Below are 18,120 nucleotides of genomic sequence, written 5' to 3'. Positions count from 1 at the left end.
TTTCAGCGAAATGCCTCAAATAGCTTCCCCGTGTTTCCAGTTGACCAGAGATTTCTATTTGGTTCCCTTGTTTGGTGCACACTTGAGTTTGGTGACGAATTAAAGAAAGCACACTACCTTCATATCACCGGATACTATTACTACTACTAGTACAACGACTACAACAACAACAACAAAAATAATATATATATATTTTTTTTTTTTTTTAAATATAAAAATCTTTTGTTTTTCTTGTTCAGGTCAGATCTTTATGCTAAGTACCCGTAGTTTATGAATCAAATATTACAAACTTTGTTTACTTTAAGGTGAATAGTATAGTGATAGAATTGATTGTTAATTGAATGTTACGTTATTTTCATTCAATACTTAGAGCATGAACCTACGTTTATATTTGAACCTCTAAAGCAAAAATGTTCAATAGGTTGCCCTGGTTGAGCAAAACCAATGTGACATCAATGAAAAAAGAAACTTTTAGAAAACAAATTTGTTGTTGACCAGTGTATTTAACAAACTTGTCCTAAGTGCCCAGCGACTGACTGGCGATCAGTTCAGGGTGTAGTCTCCCTTTCGCCCAAAGTTAGCTGGGATAGGCTTCAGCACTCCTGCGACCTCTTTGAGGATAAGCGGCTTAGAAAATGGATGGCTTGATGTCCTGCGTGTACGCAGTACACACCCAGAAATTCTACAGTAGCTCCAGAGACAAGAACCGGTAAGGATATCAGAACCATATTCAAAAATCCCTTGATAAAGTGTTTCAACATCTTACGGGGGAAATGACTTCTCTTCAGAGATGAAAAATGTAGCTTTCAAACATAACAACCTGAGAAGTCAAAAGGGTGAATGGCTTGCTTTAGAGGCGGTGCGCTTTCAAGTATCTGCACCAGAAATTCCCGTCCTTGGATCTTTCTGTTCAGGAACATACCCAAAGACAGAAGCCTCCTATATTAGATTACGTTTATACACATGGGCATTGTCGGGAAAACTGTCCATATTCTATCTCTTGTGAACGTTCCCATGCCACTGATCTTTATGTGGCTTAGCCACTCCGTGAAAAAGGTCATATTCAATCTCTATTTATCCATTAAATACGCATGTTGGCAGGGGTCTTTCGGCGGTCCACAACGGGAGCCGCGTAAGAGTGTTTTCATTAAAAAGGTTTCCATGCCTGAACTGCGATACCGAGGATAATAAGGCTTAAATCGCATCTGCGGCGAATTCTGTCCAAACTCCAGTTGAACGGCCAAGGTGCCTTACGTCTGCCGAGTGACTTTCATGCTTATCTCGCCAAACTGGAGCAGTAAAGGGGGGGGGGGGGGGGGGGATACACAGCAATGGAGGTTTGTTGCAAAAAGATGTATCTACTCACCGCTCAACTATCAGACTCACAGCTTGGGTCAAGTCTGGATGTTCTACTTGGAGTCGTTTCCACAGGGACCAAACAAAGTCTTTATCAGCCTGGGAAAACAAAGTGAGCATCTATCATTCTCAATTGGACTAAAATAGTGTCCAATTCAGTTCACAAAGCCAATTTCTCATTTTACGTGAGCTCAATCTGGTATTAATCCTGTCAATACTGAAACATGCCTGCTGTGACTTTCCATCACACAATTTTGGTGCGTTTGAAAATTATGGTATGAATGCAAGCATGACCTGTATGCTGTTAATAGTTGTCTCAGGTCAAGTTTACATTTGGATAGTTTTGCTGAGATCTGTGTGTGTGTATGTGGGGGTGGGGGTGCCATTTATACGGCACTTATATGTGGTGAGAAGGATCGATGATCAATTTATTTATATATTCGTAATTAATGTAAAGCAATATTTATGATAAGTGCTGCTGCATACATTTGAAAAAAAAAGTTGTATTGATTGATATCTGCATCATTATTTACATATGAGATACATCTGTGAGATGAGGAGAACCGTGGAGCCTCCACTGCTCTGCTAAATCGGGACCAATCGGAAGTAATAAATGTCTGGGTGACAATCATTGCACGTGGGAAAAGAAACAGGTGTTCTGTTTTTAGTTACTCTTCATTGTATTTCTACACTTATTTTTGTAAATACTACATTGTAAAATGAATGCATTATTTTACTTCATGCTCTTCTTGATTTCCCCCCCCCCCCCCAAAGTAAAATAACTAACACGTTGAGAAACAAACGTCTGTACCTTTTCTGTTATGTTCGATATTTTGGTTGCATCAAAGGTTCAGGTCAGTGTAGGTTTATTCATGTATTTATTTGTGTACAAATAGTTTGGTTTGGTGCAAAATGTTTTCTGAAACATTTTCCTCAAGGCCAGCCTTTGGATTTTGATGGTATTTTAACGGTAAACGGTATTTTATTTGTGGCCCCAAATATATAAGATCAAAATGACTTAATTGGACTGGGATTAGCAAAATTTTTATACTGGTGCGCTACACTAGGGCTGTAAATTTCAAAATAAGAACAAGTAAATAACTTCAGAATAATTCTTTGAAAAAAAATCATGTATACTTCATAATCTGAAATCAATTTTGGCGGTGTGTATTATACATGATATATATATAAAATAAAAAGACAAAGAGAAATGGTAACAGTGGTTATGATTGGTTTATGTTTTATATGGATGGCTTATCCGTGTAAATCTTCTCTAGATTTTGTGAAAAAGTGAATGTGGGAGGTGTGTTTGGATGTGGAACACAAGTTTTGAAGGAGAATTCTTGCCATCAGCTTATTTTGACCACATTTAGAGTCTACACTAAATTTGCAGGGCAGCTGACTTGAGAAGCTTGCTGGAAACATGGCATTAAAAACTGTTTATTTTAATTGGTTTAGCTTCAGCTTTTATTGCACATACAAGGGGGAAAAAATATCCTAAAAAGCCAAATTTCTCACAATAACAACTTAAGAGGCAGTCACAGAACAGCGACTTTATCACCGCTTTTTAATTAAATCAGAGCACGAGAATGTATGTTGTTTGAGTTTTGACACTTATTAACAAACATCACTTTCCTTTGGCTAATCTCCGATACGGACAGACAGCAGCAAAACATCTCAGCTTTCTCTCCCTTAAAAAAAAAAAATGAAGAGGAATCGCTGATGACATTAGCATACCAGGAAAAAGAGGAGTTGATCAATAATTTAAGATGTCTTGTACGAAATAATTTTTGATCTGCCTGAATCAGTCATGAGTGGCTTGAACGCAAGCGTCTGGGATGTGACCTTCGACTCAAGGGGAGCGTGCATTGACACTTGTCATAATGCACTATTTATGACCGGCGAGGGGCTGACATCCATTTTGATATGGAGGTTGCAGTTTCTTCATTAATCAGCCACAGTCTAGATCTGTTTTTCCCAAAGTAAGCAGCCCCAAAGAAACTCAAAACTGATGACAGAGTGAGTCATCTTCAAGTCGACGAACCCAGCCCGCCCTTGACACATTTCCAATTCAAATTGTCTCTCGAGTTTTTTAAGCTACATTCCGTTTAATGAGGGACATCTAAAAAAATAAAACCTAAAAAAATAAAACTAAAACTCTGACATTAAAAGACAGAATTATACCAAATCGACTTGATATAAAATTATCTGATAAATTATGTTCACATCATCACAAGATAAAAGTCATACCTCCCACTGGAATCCACTGGTCTCCAATTAGTACATGAATTTTCGCCCCCCATCTCAAAAGTGTCTAATCAATTATTTAGCAAAATATGGCAGCGCGGACCTTGATGATATCATGAGGAGAACATATAAAGTGGAAGGACTGTCAAGCTATGCAATCCGCGTGCATCTGCGTGGAGACCCAGCGGAAGGGGTGCTGGAGATCCTGCAATGCAGCTAAAGTCAAGTAGCAGAAGATAACTTTAAAACACGCTGGCCCTTTAGCCGCCATAAGCCGTTGGGTTGCCAAGTGTTTGGTCAGGGCCTTCATCAGTGGGCGCTTAAACGTCTTGAATGTGCATTTGATTTGATGGCTGGATGAATTATTCATTTTACATGTTAAGACACTGAAACACCATGGGCCAAACATACCGGGGTGAGCGATTGGAATCCAGCCACACATCATAATTAAATTAGCATCAGTCTAGCAGGAGCACTTGCTGGCTGACAGATGGTGCCTTTGTAGTTAATGGCTGTCCCCGAGTACATCTTGCCAGAGACTTAAGACATCACTAGTATTCAAATGGCAATATTTAAATGGTACACTACAGAACTAAAGCCCCCTCAATTAGATGGTCTGAAGCTCTGATGTTGTACTCCAAGATGAGACCACCAAGGACGGTATACGTGTCGGGCACTTTACGTTAGGTGCAGCAAGAACCTGAGCAGGAAGGAATGAGCTCTGAGTGTGCAAACGTTACTTTCGTACATTTTGGGGGAAAATATACATTATAAATATATTACAGTTCTTTACAAATGGGCGGTGACTCGAATTGGCATTAGTCCAGTAAAAAAAAAAAAAAAACTCTTGAATTTGGATTTAGAATGACAACGAACTGAAGAATAACATACCATTTACTTTAATTTGATAAGAACTAAAATGCTTCTATGCTGATTTTAGTTTTTTAAAAAAAAAACAAATAATTCAAAATGTTTACCATTTCCAATGGCCAACGCCATTTGAAGCTTTCTGCACATTCTGCGCAGTTGTAGCTAAATCTGACTTTCTAATGGTTCAATTATGGATTCCTTGTAATTGAGAAATAAAATGTGTCACTTTCATGTTTTTTCCCCAGTACATCCATTTGCCAGAGAAATGGCTCTTTAATATAATCGTTAATAGAGTTAGTCAAAAGAATGGAGCTTGCAGGAAATTGGCCGTTTGGGTTGTGGTTTATGCAAAGTAGGTAACAGTTTACATGTCATTAAGCACCACCTGGTGGTGAGCATGCATGGAAAACCACAATCACAAACTGAGGAGGGAACCTTCTCACTTATCCTCAGTGAAGACTTTTGTGTGCGTCGGGATTTAAATGACGAGGGGAGGGTGGATTTAGTGTATTTCAATACAGGTACAACAAACATGCTGCTGTTACTGATTTTTAGTCAGGACATTTTCGTTACTGTATTTAAGCAGACCTTTGTTCCTCTATCTATGCCAGCGACTTACGGCGAGTGGCAGAGCAATTATGTGCTCTTTCAATAGGTGCCAATTCATTTTTTGAGAAGTCTTTGTTTGTTGGTGTAGCGTGTGATTTTTCGTTTCAATGTAAACTGTGCCTTGGATCAATAAAGGTGGGAAAACAACTTGGGTAAACGAGTGTACATGTAATCCAGACGCGCTTGTTTGAGCGACATACCTGGCAATGCACCAACTCCTCCGACAAATTCCTTACTTGCTCCTCCAGTGCCAAGATACGAGGGGCGTCTGCAGACGACATTGCTGCTCCAAACCTGTAGTTTGACCTTCAATGATAGCACGTTTGACAAAACTGGTGCATTTGGGACACCGGAGCTAAGCCTGCCTGCTAGCATTAGCCAGCAGCAGACACGCACTCGTTCCCTTAAAAGTGTCTGCCGCTGCTGAAGTTTCCTCACGACTCAAGTGCGTGTTCCAAGGCATCGCGTTTAAACCTTGACACTTTTTATAAAGTCTGTTCCGACCCTGCGAATCCACACGTGACGGCTGTCAATAGCATCCAAGACGCTTTCGAGCTGTCGCTTCCTGAGTTCAAACGAGCCCGCTGTTGCTCGCTGACGTCATGAGAAGCACGACATTTTACGACAGAAAAAGTAAACATTTGGCATGAAGAGAATCGTTTACGAACCGTTCTGTATTTTAAGACTGATTAATTTTGTGTCATTTCCATTAAAATCATCATATCCCAGTATGTTTTTTTTTAATTTCTCCTCCCTACGGAAAACACGTTTCATAAGCTATAGATAAAAAATAAAGTTCAAACAATAACATTCATAGTCCTTGTACATTGCAATGTTTTTTTGTATGCACACATTTTAATACTATTATGTTACGATTAAAAGTATTGTCAAAAATGGCTTTAGGTATTCATTAATTGATTTTGAACATGCAGTATAATTTTTTTTTTCAGAAAACAAGTAAGAAAAACTCAACTAAGCAACCATAGATGAATTTACCATTAACTAAAATAAATGACTGGTTGAAGAGTGCAAAAAAAAAAAACAAAAAAACGGGGGGGGGGGCACGTTTTGAAGGGAAATGTTGTAAATTTCCAATCATAATGTGCAGACTAGTGCCCATTTATAGGTATTGCAGGTTTTCAAATTTGTCAATCATATGTTGTATTTCAATTTAGAATGTGTAAAACAGCTTTTAGTAGTGGTCTTGTGGTTAACACATCTGCTTTACAAAACAGAACTCTGATTTGAATTAAGGTTTGAATGATGCCTATGCCAGATATTCTAGGTTTTTCCAATCTTCCCAAAGTATGCATGTTTAGGTTAATTGAAGACTCTAAATTGTCCATTAGAGTGAATGTGTGTGTAAGTGTTTGTTTGTTTATTTGTGCCCTGCGATTTAGTGGCAATCAATCCACCGTGTACCCTGCCTTTCGCCCAAAGTCAACTGGGAAAGGTTCCAGCTCACACATGACTCTAATTAGGACAATTGCTAAAGAAAATGAATGGCTGGATGGACATCTGCCTCGCCAGTCAGACATGACAACTCCATCTTGTGTGGCTAATGTACTTACTGTCTTGAGGTCAGGGTTCAAGGAAAATGAAGAAATATGATGACTAGTTTGTCTCCCCTGCAGCCACACAAATGTTGTTTCATCTGCTCCACTCAACGGACTGAACATGGCCGGGCTTTTTCTTGACCCAGAACATGGCCCGTCATTAAGATGCTCATTTGCGAAAACCATTTTAGTGGCACTAAATTGGCAGATAATGTGCGACATCTGCCTCCATCCTCGGTCAGATACATAAACTTATATGTGATTACTTTTAATGTTCCCCTTTCTGTTTTTAGTCACAAGAATTAATCAACATCACCTATCACTGGAAAGGTCCTGTTTCTGGTCGCACAGCATGACAAATTGGAAAAAAAAAATTTTGTTCGCATCCAAGTGCTTACAAAAATAATGAACAAATTCAGCATCAGACCGATACTATATTGTCATTTGCTCACTTCCAATCGCTCGCATGCTCTCCAAAGCCATAGTCCACCATGTTTTAACTGCACAAGAGCCTTGTATTTCCCCAATTTCATGACAAATGGGAACATCAGTCTTGGTAATACCACATAAATTGATGAAATTATCTCCATGAAAATTTACATCTAGACAAATCTATGATTTCAAAACTAACAAACTCCTTGGAAGATCATTTTCTGTGTATATTCTCATCATTTGGGTCATTGTATTCTCAGGGCATTAAATTCATCGCAACGGGGCTGTTAAAAGCAAAGCGTAGAGAGTCTCTGTTGCAAAAATGCATAGGTACAGTCAATAAATAGGGCGATCAATTACTGCTAAGACCCTTTAAAAATATCAATGCTATTTTGTCATTCTTGCTAATTACCTCTTCTTTGTAGAGATCCACTTCTTCCGTCATTCATTCATTTCATTCTTTTAAAAGTAGTTCAAATGTGACCCATCCCATATAAAGAACTGACTGTTTTTATTGCAAAATGCAACAATATTTAATCTTTCGTCTGTAATCCCATTTAAATTCATTAATATGATGTAGTGCTCTTTCACCGGAGCATCCTTGCTGAAAAGTTCGATTGTTTTGGAGCATCGACTCTACCGCTCGGAGGAGGAGGGGACCCAGAATTGTGATCATGCAAATGCAGCAGCAAGAAAAATCCCCAAAGAACCCGACGACAAGCTCCAAAACTGTGCCGACACAGGCAGGCAGCACAAGGAGGAGAGACACCGAACACGACACTCCATGGAGAGTTGTGCAAAGCATGTCTCCGCCTGCTGCCTCAAGGTAAGTGGGGATATTGTCATGCAGTAATGGTGTCAATGGCTTTGATGAGAAAGAACCTAAGAACTGCCATAGATAACAAAAGGCACATAAGAGCCGCAAGTACAAAAGGAACAGTGATTGTACAAATGCCAGCTGGGATTTTAAGACTCACAGAATGTTTAGTAGAACATCCATCCTGCTGGGTGGAAGTGAGATGAAGTCACTCGAGTCACCTTGCAGCATAGCTGACGCTTTCATTTGCTAAATGCTATCGTTCTTGTTCAGCTTCATTAAATAATACAGCCTTCAACTACCACCTGGGGTTGTTGTTGTTAATACTGCTCAACTGTTGACATTGAAACATTGTGGGGAAAAAAAACATTCCAAAATGGTGTACACCGGGGCTGTCGCGGGGCACATTGTCGTTGTGATAATATAAAAATCTTGAACCTCACCATCATATTTACACATAAAATTTATGAATTAGTTTCAGAATCAGAAATCAAGGGTAATGGCTTTTTCAACTATTGTTTGCTTGGTAACAGAAAAAAATGCTTGCAATATCTCAGCATTATCATATTAAGATATAAAATTTGAAATTTTGATACAGATTTTAAAGAAAATCATGGAAGTTGATTTGCCTTCGCGGGCCTCATAAAATCATACAGCGGGCCAGATCTGGCCCCCGGGACTTGAGTTTGACACCCGTGATGTAGACTTTGATCTGAATTGTCAGGCATCCATCCATCCATTTTCTTTTCCGCTCATCCTCACAAGGGTCACGGGGAGTGCTGGAGCCTATTCCAGCAGTCACCGGGCAGGAGGCGGGGTACACCCTCAACTGGTTGCCAGCCAATCGCAGGGCACATGGAGGCAAACAGTCACACTCACAATCACACCTACGGGCAATTTAGAATGTCAAATTAATGTTGCATGTTTTTGGATGTGGGAGGAAACCGGAGTGCCTGGATGAAAGCCACGCAGGCACGGGGGAGAACATGCAAACTCCACACAGGTGGGTCCGGGATTGAACCCGGGACCTCAGAACTGTGAGGCCAACACTTTACCAGCTTATCCAACGTACCGCCAATTATCAGTCATATAAAGTTTAATTTTCCCCAAATCATCTATACTAGTGGTACTTAAAACCTTTCACCGATTTCCACCTTAAAAAAAAAAACTTATTAGCAGGTCTGGGTTCTCCTTCAGTAATCATCAGTGAACCTAATTATCAAATATGTTCAAGATCGATATGAGTGATCTAAAGAGCGAGGAGGAACAACCAATGGAAAAAAAATTCCACAGAAAAGCCCAAGATAATATGAACGCATTTAGTTTTCATCCCACTCCTAATGTGTAATTTGGAACACGTATTAGTGTCTTTTTGAAAGTAACAAGTGGTATTAAAATATTAGTTTTGATGATCTAGAATGCGAAACAATTGATTATCGTTATAAAAGAGGCCCACTTTCCATTTAACACGATAACCTTAATTTGTTTTTCCATTTGTCCCAGCCAGAAGACAAATAAACTGGTGTGCCAAGCTTGTCACTAACACTACTCTTCTTCTTCTGTTGCCGTCTTGTGCGTATTTGAATGCATGTGATGTTTTCCCCACAAGCTCCCTCGGTCACGTCTTTACCACAGGCCCAGCAAAGTGGCACGGACCTTTGTTTAGCTGCTGACCTTCTGGTTCCTGCACAAGAGCCATCATAAAAGAGGAATTGATCCACTCCAAGGCCTCCTGAAGGCAGACCAACTGTATGTAAAATCGGGCATGTCACTGACGCGTCCGCAGTCCCGTGCAGCTCACCATTCTGGATAAATCCACTCAGTGAGTGTGGGAACAAGAGATCAGAGAATTTCTCCAGGGATCTTGTCCTTTCCTTACTAAAAGGGTAAATTGCACTGTTGAGGCTGTGTTTAAAGTTCTTATTTCCCTTGAGTCCAGCGGAAAAGACCAAGGACTCAGGACATTGATTGCCCAATGTAAAGGTTGCCCTTCGTGAAAACTGCATTGGTATGACCAAAGTATTCCCAACACCTGTGTCAACCTCTCTCTTTTACCCTATTCCTAACCCGATTTAAATTTAGGCTCCTTTTACACTGCACGTGTGAATGCCAAATTCCAATTTAGTGCCACAAAGAGAAATCCCCGCATTATTGAAGTTCATAATTCCCCAATTCAATTACTGTATTGGAAACTTTTTGATGCGAACCGATGATCCATCCATCCATTTTCTTAGCCACTTATCCTCACACGTGTCACGGGGAGTGCTGGAGCCTATCCCAGCTGTCAACGGACAGGAGGCGAGGTACACCCAGAACTGGTTGCCAGCCAGTCGCAGGGCACTTTGAGACAAACACCCACACTCATAATTCCACCTAGTAGCAATTTAGAGTGTCCAATTAATGTGCCATGTTTTTGGGGATGTGGGAAGAAACCAGAGGAAACCCACACAGGCATGGGGAGAACATGCAAACTCCACACAGGTTGGTCCGCGATTGAACCCGGTACCTCAGAACTGTGAGGCCAATGCTTTCCAGCTGATCCACCGTGCCGCCAACTGATAATCCATTAAGCCTAAAAAAAAAAAAGAAAAACAAAAAAATAAGCTTGTGGTTCCGATTTCCCGACCGACCCTAAAAAATTCTCATCGACTCCAATATTTTAACACCACATAGTAAATATGTCAGGGCCGTGGGTCTCCACGGCCACGTGCGCATTCACGGCATGCCACGCGCCTTTGGTGAGGATTAGCGGTTTGGAAAATGAACGAATGAATTAATGTTCTGTGAATATTTATAAGGAACATTCGTCCTTCCATTTTAGCCGCTCATCCTCAAAAGGATGTGCTGGAGCCTATCCCAACTGTCAACGGGCAGGAGGCAGGGTACACCCAGAATTGGTTGCCAGCCAATCGCAGGGCACATAGAGACAAACAGCTGCGCTGAGAAACAGACCTAGTGGCAATTTAGAATGTCCAATTAATGTAGCATGGTTTTGGGATGTGGGAGGAAACTGGAGTGCCCGGAAAAAAACCTACGCAAGCACGGGGAGAACATGCAAACTCCACACATGGAGGGCTGGGATTGAACCCGGGTCCTCAGAACTGTGAGGCCAATGCTTTCCAGCTGCCCATGGGAAACATATATATGTTAATAATGTAATGTTAAAACAATGAAATGTTTAGTCATGAAATGCTCATGCCAAACACACCTAACGCACCTTGGTCAGTGATGAAGGAATGCAACTGTTTGAGGAGCTCTCAAAATAAACTCAAACCCAAAATGAAAGGAGAGGGGAAAAAAAGATAAAAGTTGCTTTGTTGTTGAGCGAAATCCAAACTAAATCTTCGGTGGATGAATCAAACGGGGGAAGCGGCATGTTTGCAATAACATGACAACCAGAGCGGAAAAGCTAACATGAGTTCAAAACGTAAAGTAATTCCTCATAACTCCTTGGCTATCGGTAATCCGTGCTAGCACAGCAGCTCTGCTTCTGTGTAGCCCTTGAAAATGGCAGCTCTTCTCCAGGCCTTGTTTACAATTAGTCAATTTTACCCAGCGCGTCCCCTTTGTGAATTATCTCGGTCACATATGTTTACATCTGAATTTCCTACGATTATAACAAGGGTGTGTTCTTTGTGTATCTACCGTGCCTGGGGAAATGTGAGGCAGCTCAAGTGACCTTTGCAGACTTTTTACCGTGTGCGCTGCTGTCATGAGTGACTGGAACTTTAATGAAGAGGTAAACCTCGGAGGGTTTGATGAGTCCTGATGTAGCTGAAGACTCTTCCAGGAGGTGACAGGTTCAATAGCTCATTATCATTACCATCGTTTAAACCTGCCGCCGGAGTAATGAACAGTGGGGGAACTTGTCACAGCAACAAATAAACACTCATTTTACACTCACTTACTGACTCACTACCTTAGCTCACCATTAAAATGGGCCAAAAGCAGCATTTAAGGATTGATTGTGATAATGACAGAGTTATGATCGAAAAAAGATCTTCCCATGAAATCTTGTTTTCAGAGCACTTTTTTGTTCCGTGTGTAAACGTGGTAATCTGATGCCTGGACTGATAAATATCGAGAAAGACGGGCTGTTTTTTTCTGCCCTGAAACTACAGGATTTTACTTTACTAGAGAGTATATTACAAAGAAAAACATGACAAATTTTAATCAAAACCATAATCTTGCCCTAAAACTAACCCAATCTTCCAAATATAGCCTCGAAATGTGTTATTTTGTTTGTGTGATGTGACGAAATAATACATTGCGTATTCCTCAGATGGAAAATGCCTATCAATTGAAAGTACAGTTTATTTGTATGGGAATTTACAAAATTGTGGCATGTTTCTCAATTTTATGAGAAAAAAAACTAAGGAATGTCATGAGAAGGATATGAGAAAATAAAGCCAGAATTTTACAAGAAAAAAAATTAGTGTGAACTTCATTTGAATAAACTTCTTTTCTGGAAAAAAAATTAGCAAAAAATTGTCATAGTCATGAGAATAAATGTATAATTTTATTTGGAATGTTATGAGATTGTGAAATTTTAACAAGTACAGTGGAGCCTTGACATACAAGTGGAACAACATGAGTGTTTTTCCAATATCTGAGCCACAGCACGGGGGATTTTTATTTTTTATTTTTTAATTTGTTCAATGTTACAATACGAGTGCTGTTGGTGGCAGTGCACTCAAAAGAATTCACTTTAAAAACGGCAGAAATTTGGCAAATAGTGAACAATTCTTCCCTAAAAAGAGGTTTTGAGCTGTTAAATGCCACTTCCAGTGGAAGTTTACAGTCAAACAAAAGAAAGAATTGTGCCTTGTGTATTTAAAAGAAAATCAGGCCACTTTCAGGCCACAAGCTTGATGGTAACGCTAATTAGCATCTATCTTGCACTGCTTTAACCATTTAAACAACAGATTTAAAACAATGAGGCAACATGTACACTGACGCGCACAGACAGCCAAACAGATAGATAGATAGATAGATAGATAGATAGATAGATAGATAGATAGATAGATAGATAGATAGATAGATAGATAGATAGATAGCTAGCTAGCTAGCTAGATAGATAGATAGATAGATAGATAGATAGATAGATATAGATAGATAGATAGATAGATAGATAGATAGATAGATAGATAGATAGATAGATAGATAGATAGATAGAGATAGATAGATAGATAGATAGCAATCAATATTAGTGCTGCACTGACAATCCGCCAGATGTGTGCGATGAGCTGCATTTGTGATCTAGGCTGGACTCCAATATGATTGGCTGCTCCACGCAGTCGTGCATGGGCAGGTGGGCTTGTCCTGCCTACACCTCAAGCGCGATTTATAACGCCGCAATGAACAGTTTGCCATTTGTTTCTCTTTTATTGCCCCAATGTGGGCAAAGCAGGAACACCAGAAGGAGCAGCATTCAATTGTTGATATGTGACAAAAAAAAGAGTGTTTTTTTTTCGTGAAGTACGACTTTACAGAATGCAATTTTCATAAAACACGCACTACAACATTTTTTTATGGCTTTTTTGTTGTTGCAAAGATGGAACAGAATAAACTCATGAAATGACTGTTGAGAATTATGAGTGTAGTCACAGAACGAATTTAACTTGAACTTTAAGGCACACTGTCTGTACTGATATGAATATGTGAAAAAGTTGTACTTTTATGTTCCAAATTTTAGAATCAGCTACAGATGCCACAAGTGGAGACAAAGCAATATGTTTGTATATATATTTATATATGCTCCTTAACTCTATTTAATATATATTTCAATAAGATTCAAAAAGATGGTACCGAAGCATTACTCAACTTTGGCCTGAGCACAAAAAGTGCAGTTTTTTTTTTTCAGGGAATGAAGAAAAATAGTAAATAGTAAAAAGCAGTAATATTCATGCTTATTATAATTATATAAGTAAAAATATGAAATTTACAAAACAAAAGGTACGTTTATAAAGTTATCACCACATGGATATGTAATTTTATGAGAAAAAGTACTAATCGTATGAGGAAAAAATCTGATACAGTATATAAGTCACTATTCAGTATTTTATGTGTTTGACAAACTATTATAATTCAGTCTCTGGCAGAGCATTATGATGTTTTTTTTTTTTCGTTTGTTTATCATTTCAGATGCAGCTGTACCTAATGGTGTGACCTGTAAGTTTACATCCACAATATGGTACATGTGGGCCTTTGGCTCATATACGAGGATGTAATATCTCATTTAATTAGCAAAGCCGAGCCCTCGGACTAACGGGCATATGGTCCTCGCTCTCACACGGCCTCGGCCAAGATATGAATATGCATAGCGTGGGATCTCGGTAGCTTGTTAGCCGCCAATGAATTCAACACAAGCCTAATCCCAGACCTATTATTTACCCCTTGACCAAACATGCAAGCGAGGCTTCCGGACGCTTGACTTGGTTGGAACGACTGCCTTGGGATTCAGCTGACTGTACTATCCACCTTTTTCCATCCGCTTAAGACACAAATAGCCGCTTCCCTTTTCGTATCAGGCAACTACTGTACCCATTGGAACCCTGTTGCTAACCAAAACAGCAGCACCGAAGCAAGTAAACAGTTTTCTTGTGTGTTGTAAAACATGATTTGGTGTCACGTGGACATGTTGGCACACCAGATGGCGTTGTTTTGGGTCATACTTTTGTGAATTTTCAAAATAACACAGAGCAGCATTTTAATTGCGAAATTAATGAGTACGCTTTTAACTAAATCTGTCTCATAATCATCACAGTGATTTTCTTTATTTTAAGGAATGTCTGTGATTGCCTGGTTCTGCCATCTCTCTTTCACAGTGCCCACTCAACGGTCTATATTGTATACAGAACAGTGTTTAATGTGTGAAATTAATGTGTATTAATAAACTATTATTAGTGTATTACAGTACACTTTTGGAAATTATTTAACGAGTGCCTCCTGTTGGCTTTCTGTTGACAAATCAAATAAAATAAAATCAAAAGCCTTTAATGTCATTACATGCTGTGCATGCAATGAAATAATGACTGCTTCTCCACAAGTTGCAAGGGACAATAAAATAGAATAAGAATCAAAGAACGTCTTGGGTAAAATCAACAGATAGAACATCAAAGCACAGTTATTGCTAAAATAAATGAATAAAGAAATGCGCAAAAGTGCCGTTGCATAATAACCCATTACAGTACTGTTACAAACAAGTAACCCTCATGAAACTCAATTGAGGAATGAGCAGGTTTTGCTTTATCTTTAATTCAAATGCATTGACTGATCAAAAAATTGTTGGGACTAATTTGGCCGACTTGTACGCATGTAGCTCCTGCACACTTCCATATCGCGAATGGTTTCGGGCATTTAATTAGTGCGAGTGTTCCGAGGACCAGAACCTGCTCCCTTTCTTTGAATTTACTAATGCTTTATTGTCAAATATGTTCAAAACTGTCAGTCCACTACCCTCACATCTTACTTGAAAAGACTAATATTTGCAGGTTTTTTGAAGGGGTTAAAGACCTGTTTTAGTAGGGCTAGTGGCTGAACAACTACCCTAAACACATCAATTTTCATCCAAGCTGTTCACCTTTGGCAACAGATTTGGAACAAGAAAGCACATGAATTCCCCAGAGCTCATGAAAACGGCTTGTGTATTATGAGTACTGTACGTCAACAATGTCACCATAACCAAGCACACTGGTGTATCCCTTTGAAACATCATAATTTTTTGAGTATATATCGATCCATCCATCCATCCATTTTCTTCATCGCGTATCCTCACAAGGGTCGAGGGGAGTGCTGGAGCCTATCCCAGCTGTCAACGGGCAGGAGGCGGGGTACACCCTGACCTGGTTGCCGGCCAATCGCAGGGCACATAAAGACAAACAGCCGCACTCACAATCACACCTAGAGGCAATTTCGAGTGTCCAAATAATGTTGCATGTTTTAGGAATGTGGGAGGAAACCGGAGTGCCCGAAGGAACCCCATGCAGGCACGGAGAGAACGCAAACTCCACACAGGCGGGTCCGGGATTGAACCCGGGAACCCTCAGAACTGTGAGGCCAACGCTTTACCGACTGATCCACCGTGCCGCCCTTAAATATATGTATTTATATTAAAAATGTCCTGAGTATTTTAGGCTTCAAGGGGAAAAAAAAAAGACAAATCAATTGGGGCGGTACAATGACACAGCTGTAGAGCGTTGGCCTCACAGTTTTGAGGGTTCAAATCCCAGCCTGCCTGTGTGGAGTTTGCATGTTCTCCCCGTGCCTGCGTGGGTTTCCTCCGGGCACTCCGGTTTCCTCCCACATCCCCAAAACATGCAAAATTAATTGGACACTCTAAATTGCCCCTAGGTGTGATTATGAGTGCGGCTGTTTGTTTCTATCTGCCCTGCGATTGGCTGGCAACCAGTTCAGGGTGTGCCCCGCCTCCTGCCCGTTGACAGCTGGGATAGGCTCCGGCTCTCCCCGTGATCCTCGTGAGAATAAGCGGCAAAAGAAAATAGATGGATGGATACATTTTATAAAGTGTTTTGACCCAATGGATACCTGGTGGTGTTTCCATGTGCCCTGCGATTGGCTGGCAACTGGGATGGGCTACAGCACTCCCTGAAACCCTTGTGAGGATAAGCGGCTAAGAAAATGGATGGATGGATAGTAACGTAGGTGAATATGGACATCTACCCCCCCCCCAAAAAAAAAACAACAACCCAAAACTAAATAAAAACTGATGCTTCAATGTAAGAGACAACTGGCTCTATCGGACGAAAACGTGCCCCCCCCCTTCTCGTCCTGCCCCCTATTTGTCCGTTCTATCGAGGTCCTATTGTACTAAAAAATACTTCCACCAGTTTTAGGGGTGCTGGACCCCCCAAAATGGGCCTTGTGACACCACTGATCCCAGGTCTCCCAACCTACTATAACATTAAATAACGTTTTTTTTTTGTTTTTTGTTTTTTTTTTTTTGCGATCAATGCTTTAAAAAATAATGTTTTGACAAAAATAACTGCGTTCACTTCCGATTGAGCTCGCGGTTCATTCAACAATATGCCGCATAAACCAACTCGAACGCACTCCATTCGTTTCGAATATTTTGACCGACACGTGGAGCAAAAGGAACGAGTCTGATTTCTTGTGGTTGATGCTGCAGCACAAAGACGTCACAATTCTTCCGTGGCACAGCTCAACTCATCGAACAAGCAAAAGTCACACACACCTTCTCCGCCGGGCTGCACAAATGGACAACCATCCTTCCACCGGAGTGTGCGCGCGTGTATTTTTGTGTGTGCGTGCGTGTGTTTGGGGAGGCGTTTTAGGTTTTTCTTTTCCTCCTCTCTTAGCTCTTTCTCAAGGTAGGAGAGACACATTCCGCTTGTCTTTTTGTATCTTTTGAAGAGAAACGAAGAAAAGAAGAGGAGGAGGGGGGGAAACAGGACGAAGGGAAAAAAAAAAAAGCGACGTCGCGATTACGCGTCAACGTCCAACTTTCGCCCGAATCTGCGTGACGCGCGACTTGGCCGCGAACAGCCCACTTCCACACAAGCCGGTTCCGATGCGTTCCCCCCGCTCTCCCCCCGCCCCAATAATAATAATCAGCTACTAGTATCAACTACTAAGTTTTCTAATCGAGCACCGATTCACGGCACGCGACGAGGAGAAAGTTCCCCGCTTGAGGGCGAGAGCAGACTTTTTTGTGTGCACGACAGGACGCCAAGTTTGCCAACGTGCCAAAGGAGTTCGCGGGTTCTGTCAGATGCGACATGCAGCCATGGTAATTACAATTTTTTTGTTTCCCAATTTAATCTTACTGTCGCTAAAACAAACAGAGATGTGGATGTTGACACTGGGCTTTACAAATTTTTTTCTGGGGTTCGTGAATACATCAGAGGACATGAAAAGTTGTCATGTACAGTGTACAGTAGAGTCTTTATTTTTTTTTTACCCCATTTCTTGCTTTGCTTTTACAATTTTACCCTAGCAAACATTTATTCGTGACACTTGTCAATCAAACAATGCCTTAAATGCAGCCCCCATCTCCAGAGTAAAGGAGAAAATGACACTTTTGCAAATTTGTGGTACAATCCATTCATAATTTCAAATGTACACGATGAACAAGGTTAACTGAAATCGTAAAAGTGACATCATTTGCACGTAATCCACTTTAAAGCGCCCCTAGCCCCATTTATTGATGTTTTTAAGACACTTTTACACTGGGTAATTGACTTGTAAATGTCA

At 40.4% G+C, this 18,120-nt stretch overlaps 2 protein-coding genes and 1 long non-coding RNA gene across 9 annotated transcripts in view; 1 reads left to right on the top strand and 2 right to left on the bottom strand.

Moving 5' to 3' along the window:
• The window catches only part of cntln (centlein, centrosomal protein), a 121,898-nt gene extending 115,083 nt beyond the window's left edge, over positions 1-6,815 (bottom strand). The window contains exons 1-2 of one of the 5 annotated variants that reach the window (XM_061829566.1): positions 6,654-6,815; positions 1,367-1,455 (exon numbers count right to left, since the gene is read on the bottom strand). In XM_061829566.1, the coding sequence (XP_061685550.1) occupies positions 1,367-1,455; positions 6,654-6,761 (197 nt within the window). In that variant the 5' untranslated portion in view covers positions 6,762-6,815. Of the gene's footprint in view, positions 1-1,366; positions 1,456-5,282; positions 5,832-6,653 lie in introns of those variants that run through there. The other 4 variants (XM_061829568.1, XM_061829569.1, XM_061829567.1 and 1 more) reach the window with 4 other exon arrangements.
• A 3,371-nt stretch (positions 6,816-10,186) lies between these two features.
• The window catches only part of LOC133506136 (uncharacterized), a 304,856-nt gene continuing 296,922 nt past the window's right edge, over positions 10,187-18,120 (bottom strand). Inside the window, exon 5 of the long non-coding RNA XR_009796411.1 lies at positions 10,187-10,459. This is a non-coding gene — a long non-coding RNA (uncharacterized LOC133506136). The remainder of the gene's footprint in view (positions 10,460-18,120) is intronic.
• The window catches only part of bnc2 (basonuclin zinc finger protein 2), a 206,261-nt gene continuing 205,264 nt past the window's right edge, over positions 17,124-18,120 (top strand). For all 3 annotated transcript variants that reach the window (XM_061829952.1, XM_061829949.1, XM_061829955.1), the window contains exon 1: positions 17,124-17,656. In XM_061829952.1, coding sequence (XP_061685936.1) covers positions 17,639-17,656 — 18 coding nt within the window. In that variant the 5' untranslated portion in view covers positions 17,124-17,638. The remainder of the gene's footprint in view (positions 17,657-18,120) is intronic.

Source organism: Syngnathoides biaculeatus, chromosome 9 (assembly GCF_019802595.1).
Source record: "Syngnathoides biaculeatus isolate LvHL_M chromosome 9, ASM1980259v1, whole genome shotgun sequence".
Lineage (NCBI taxonomy): Eukaryota > Metazoa > Chordata > Actinopteri > Syngnathiformes > Syngnathidae > Syngnathoides > Syngnathoides biaculeatus.
This window is presented reverse-complemented; position numbering and strand designations above follow the sequence as displayed.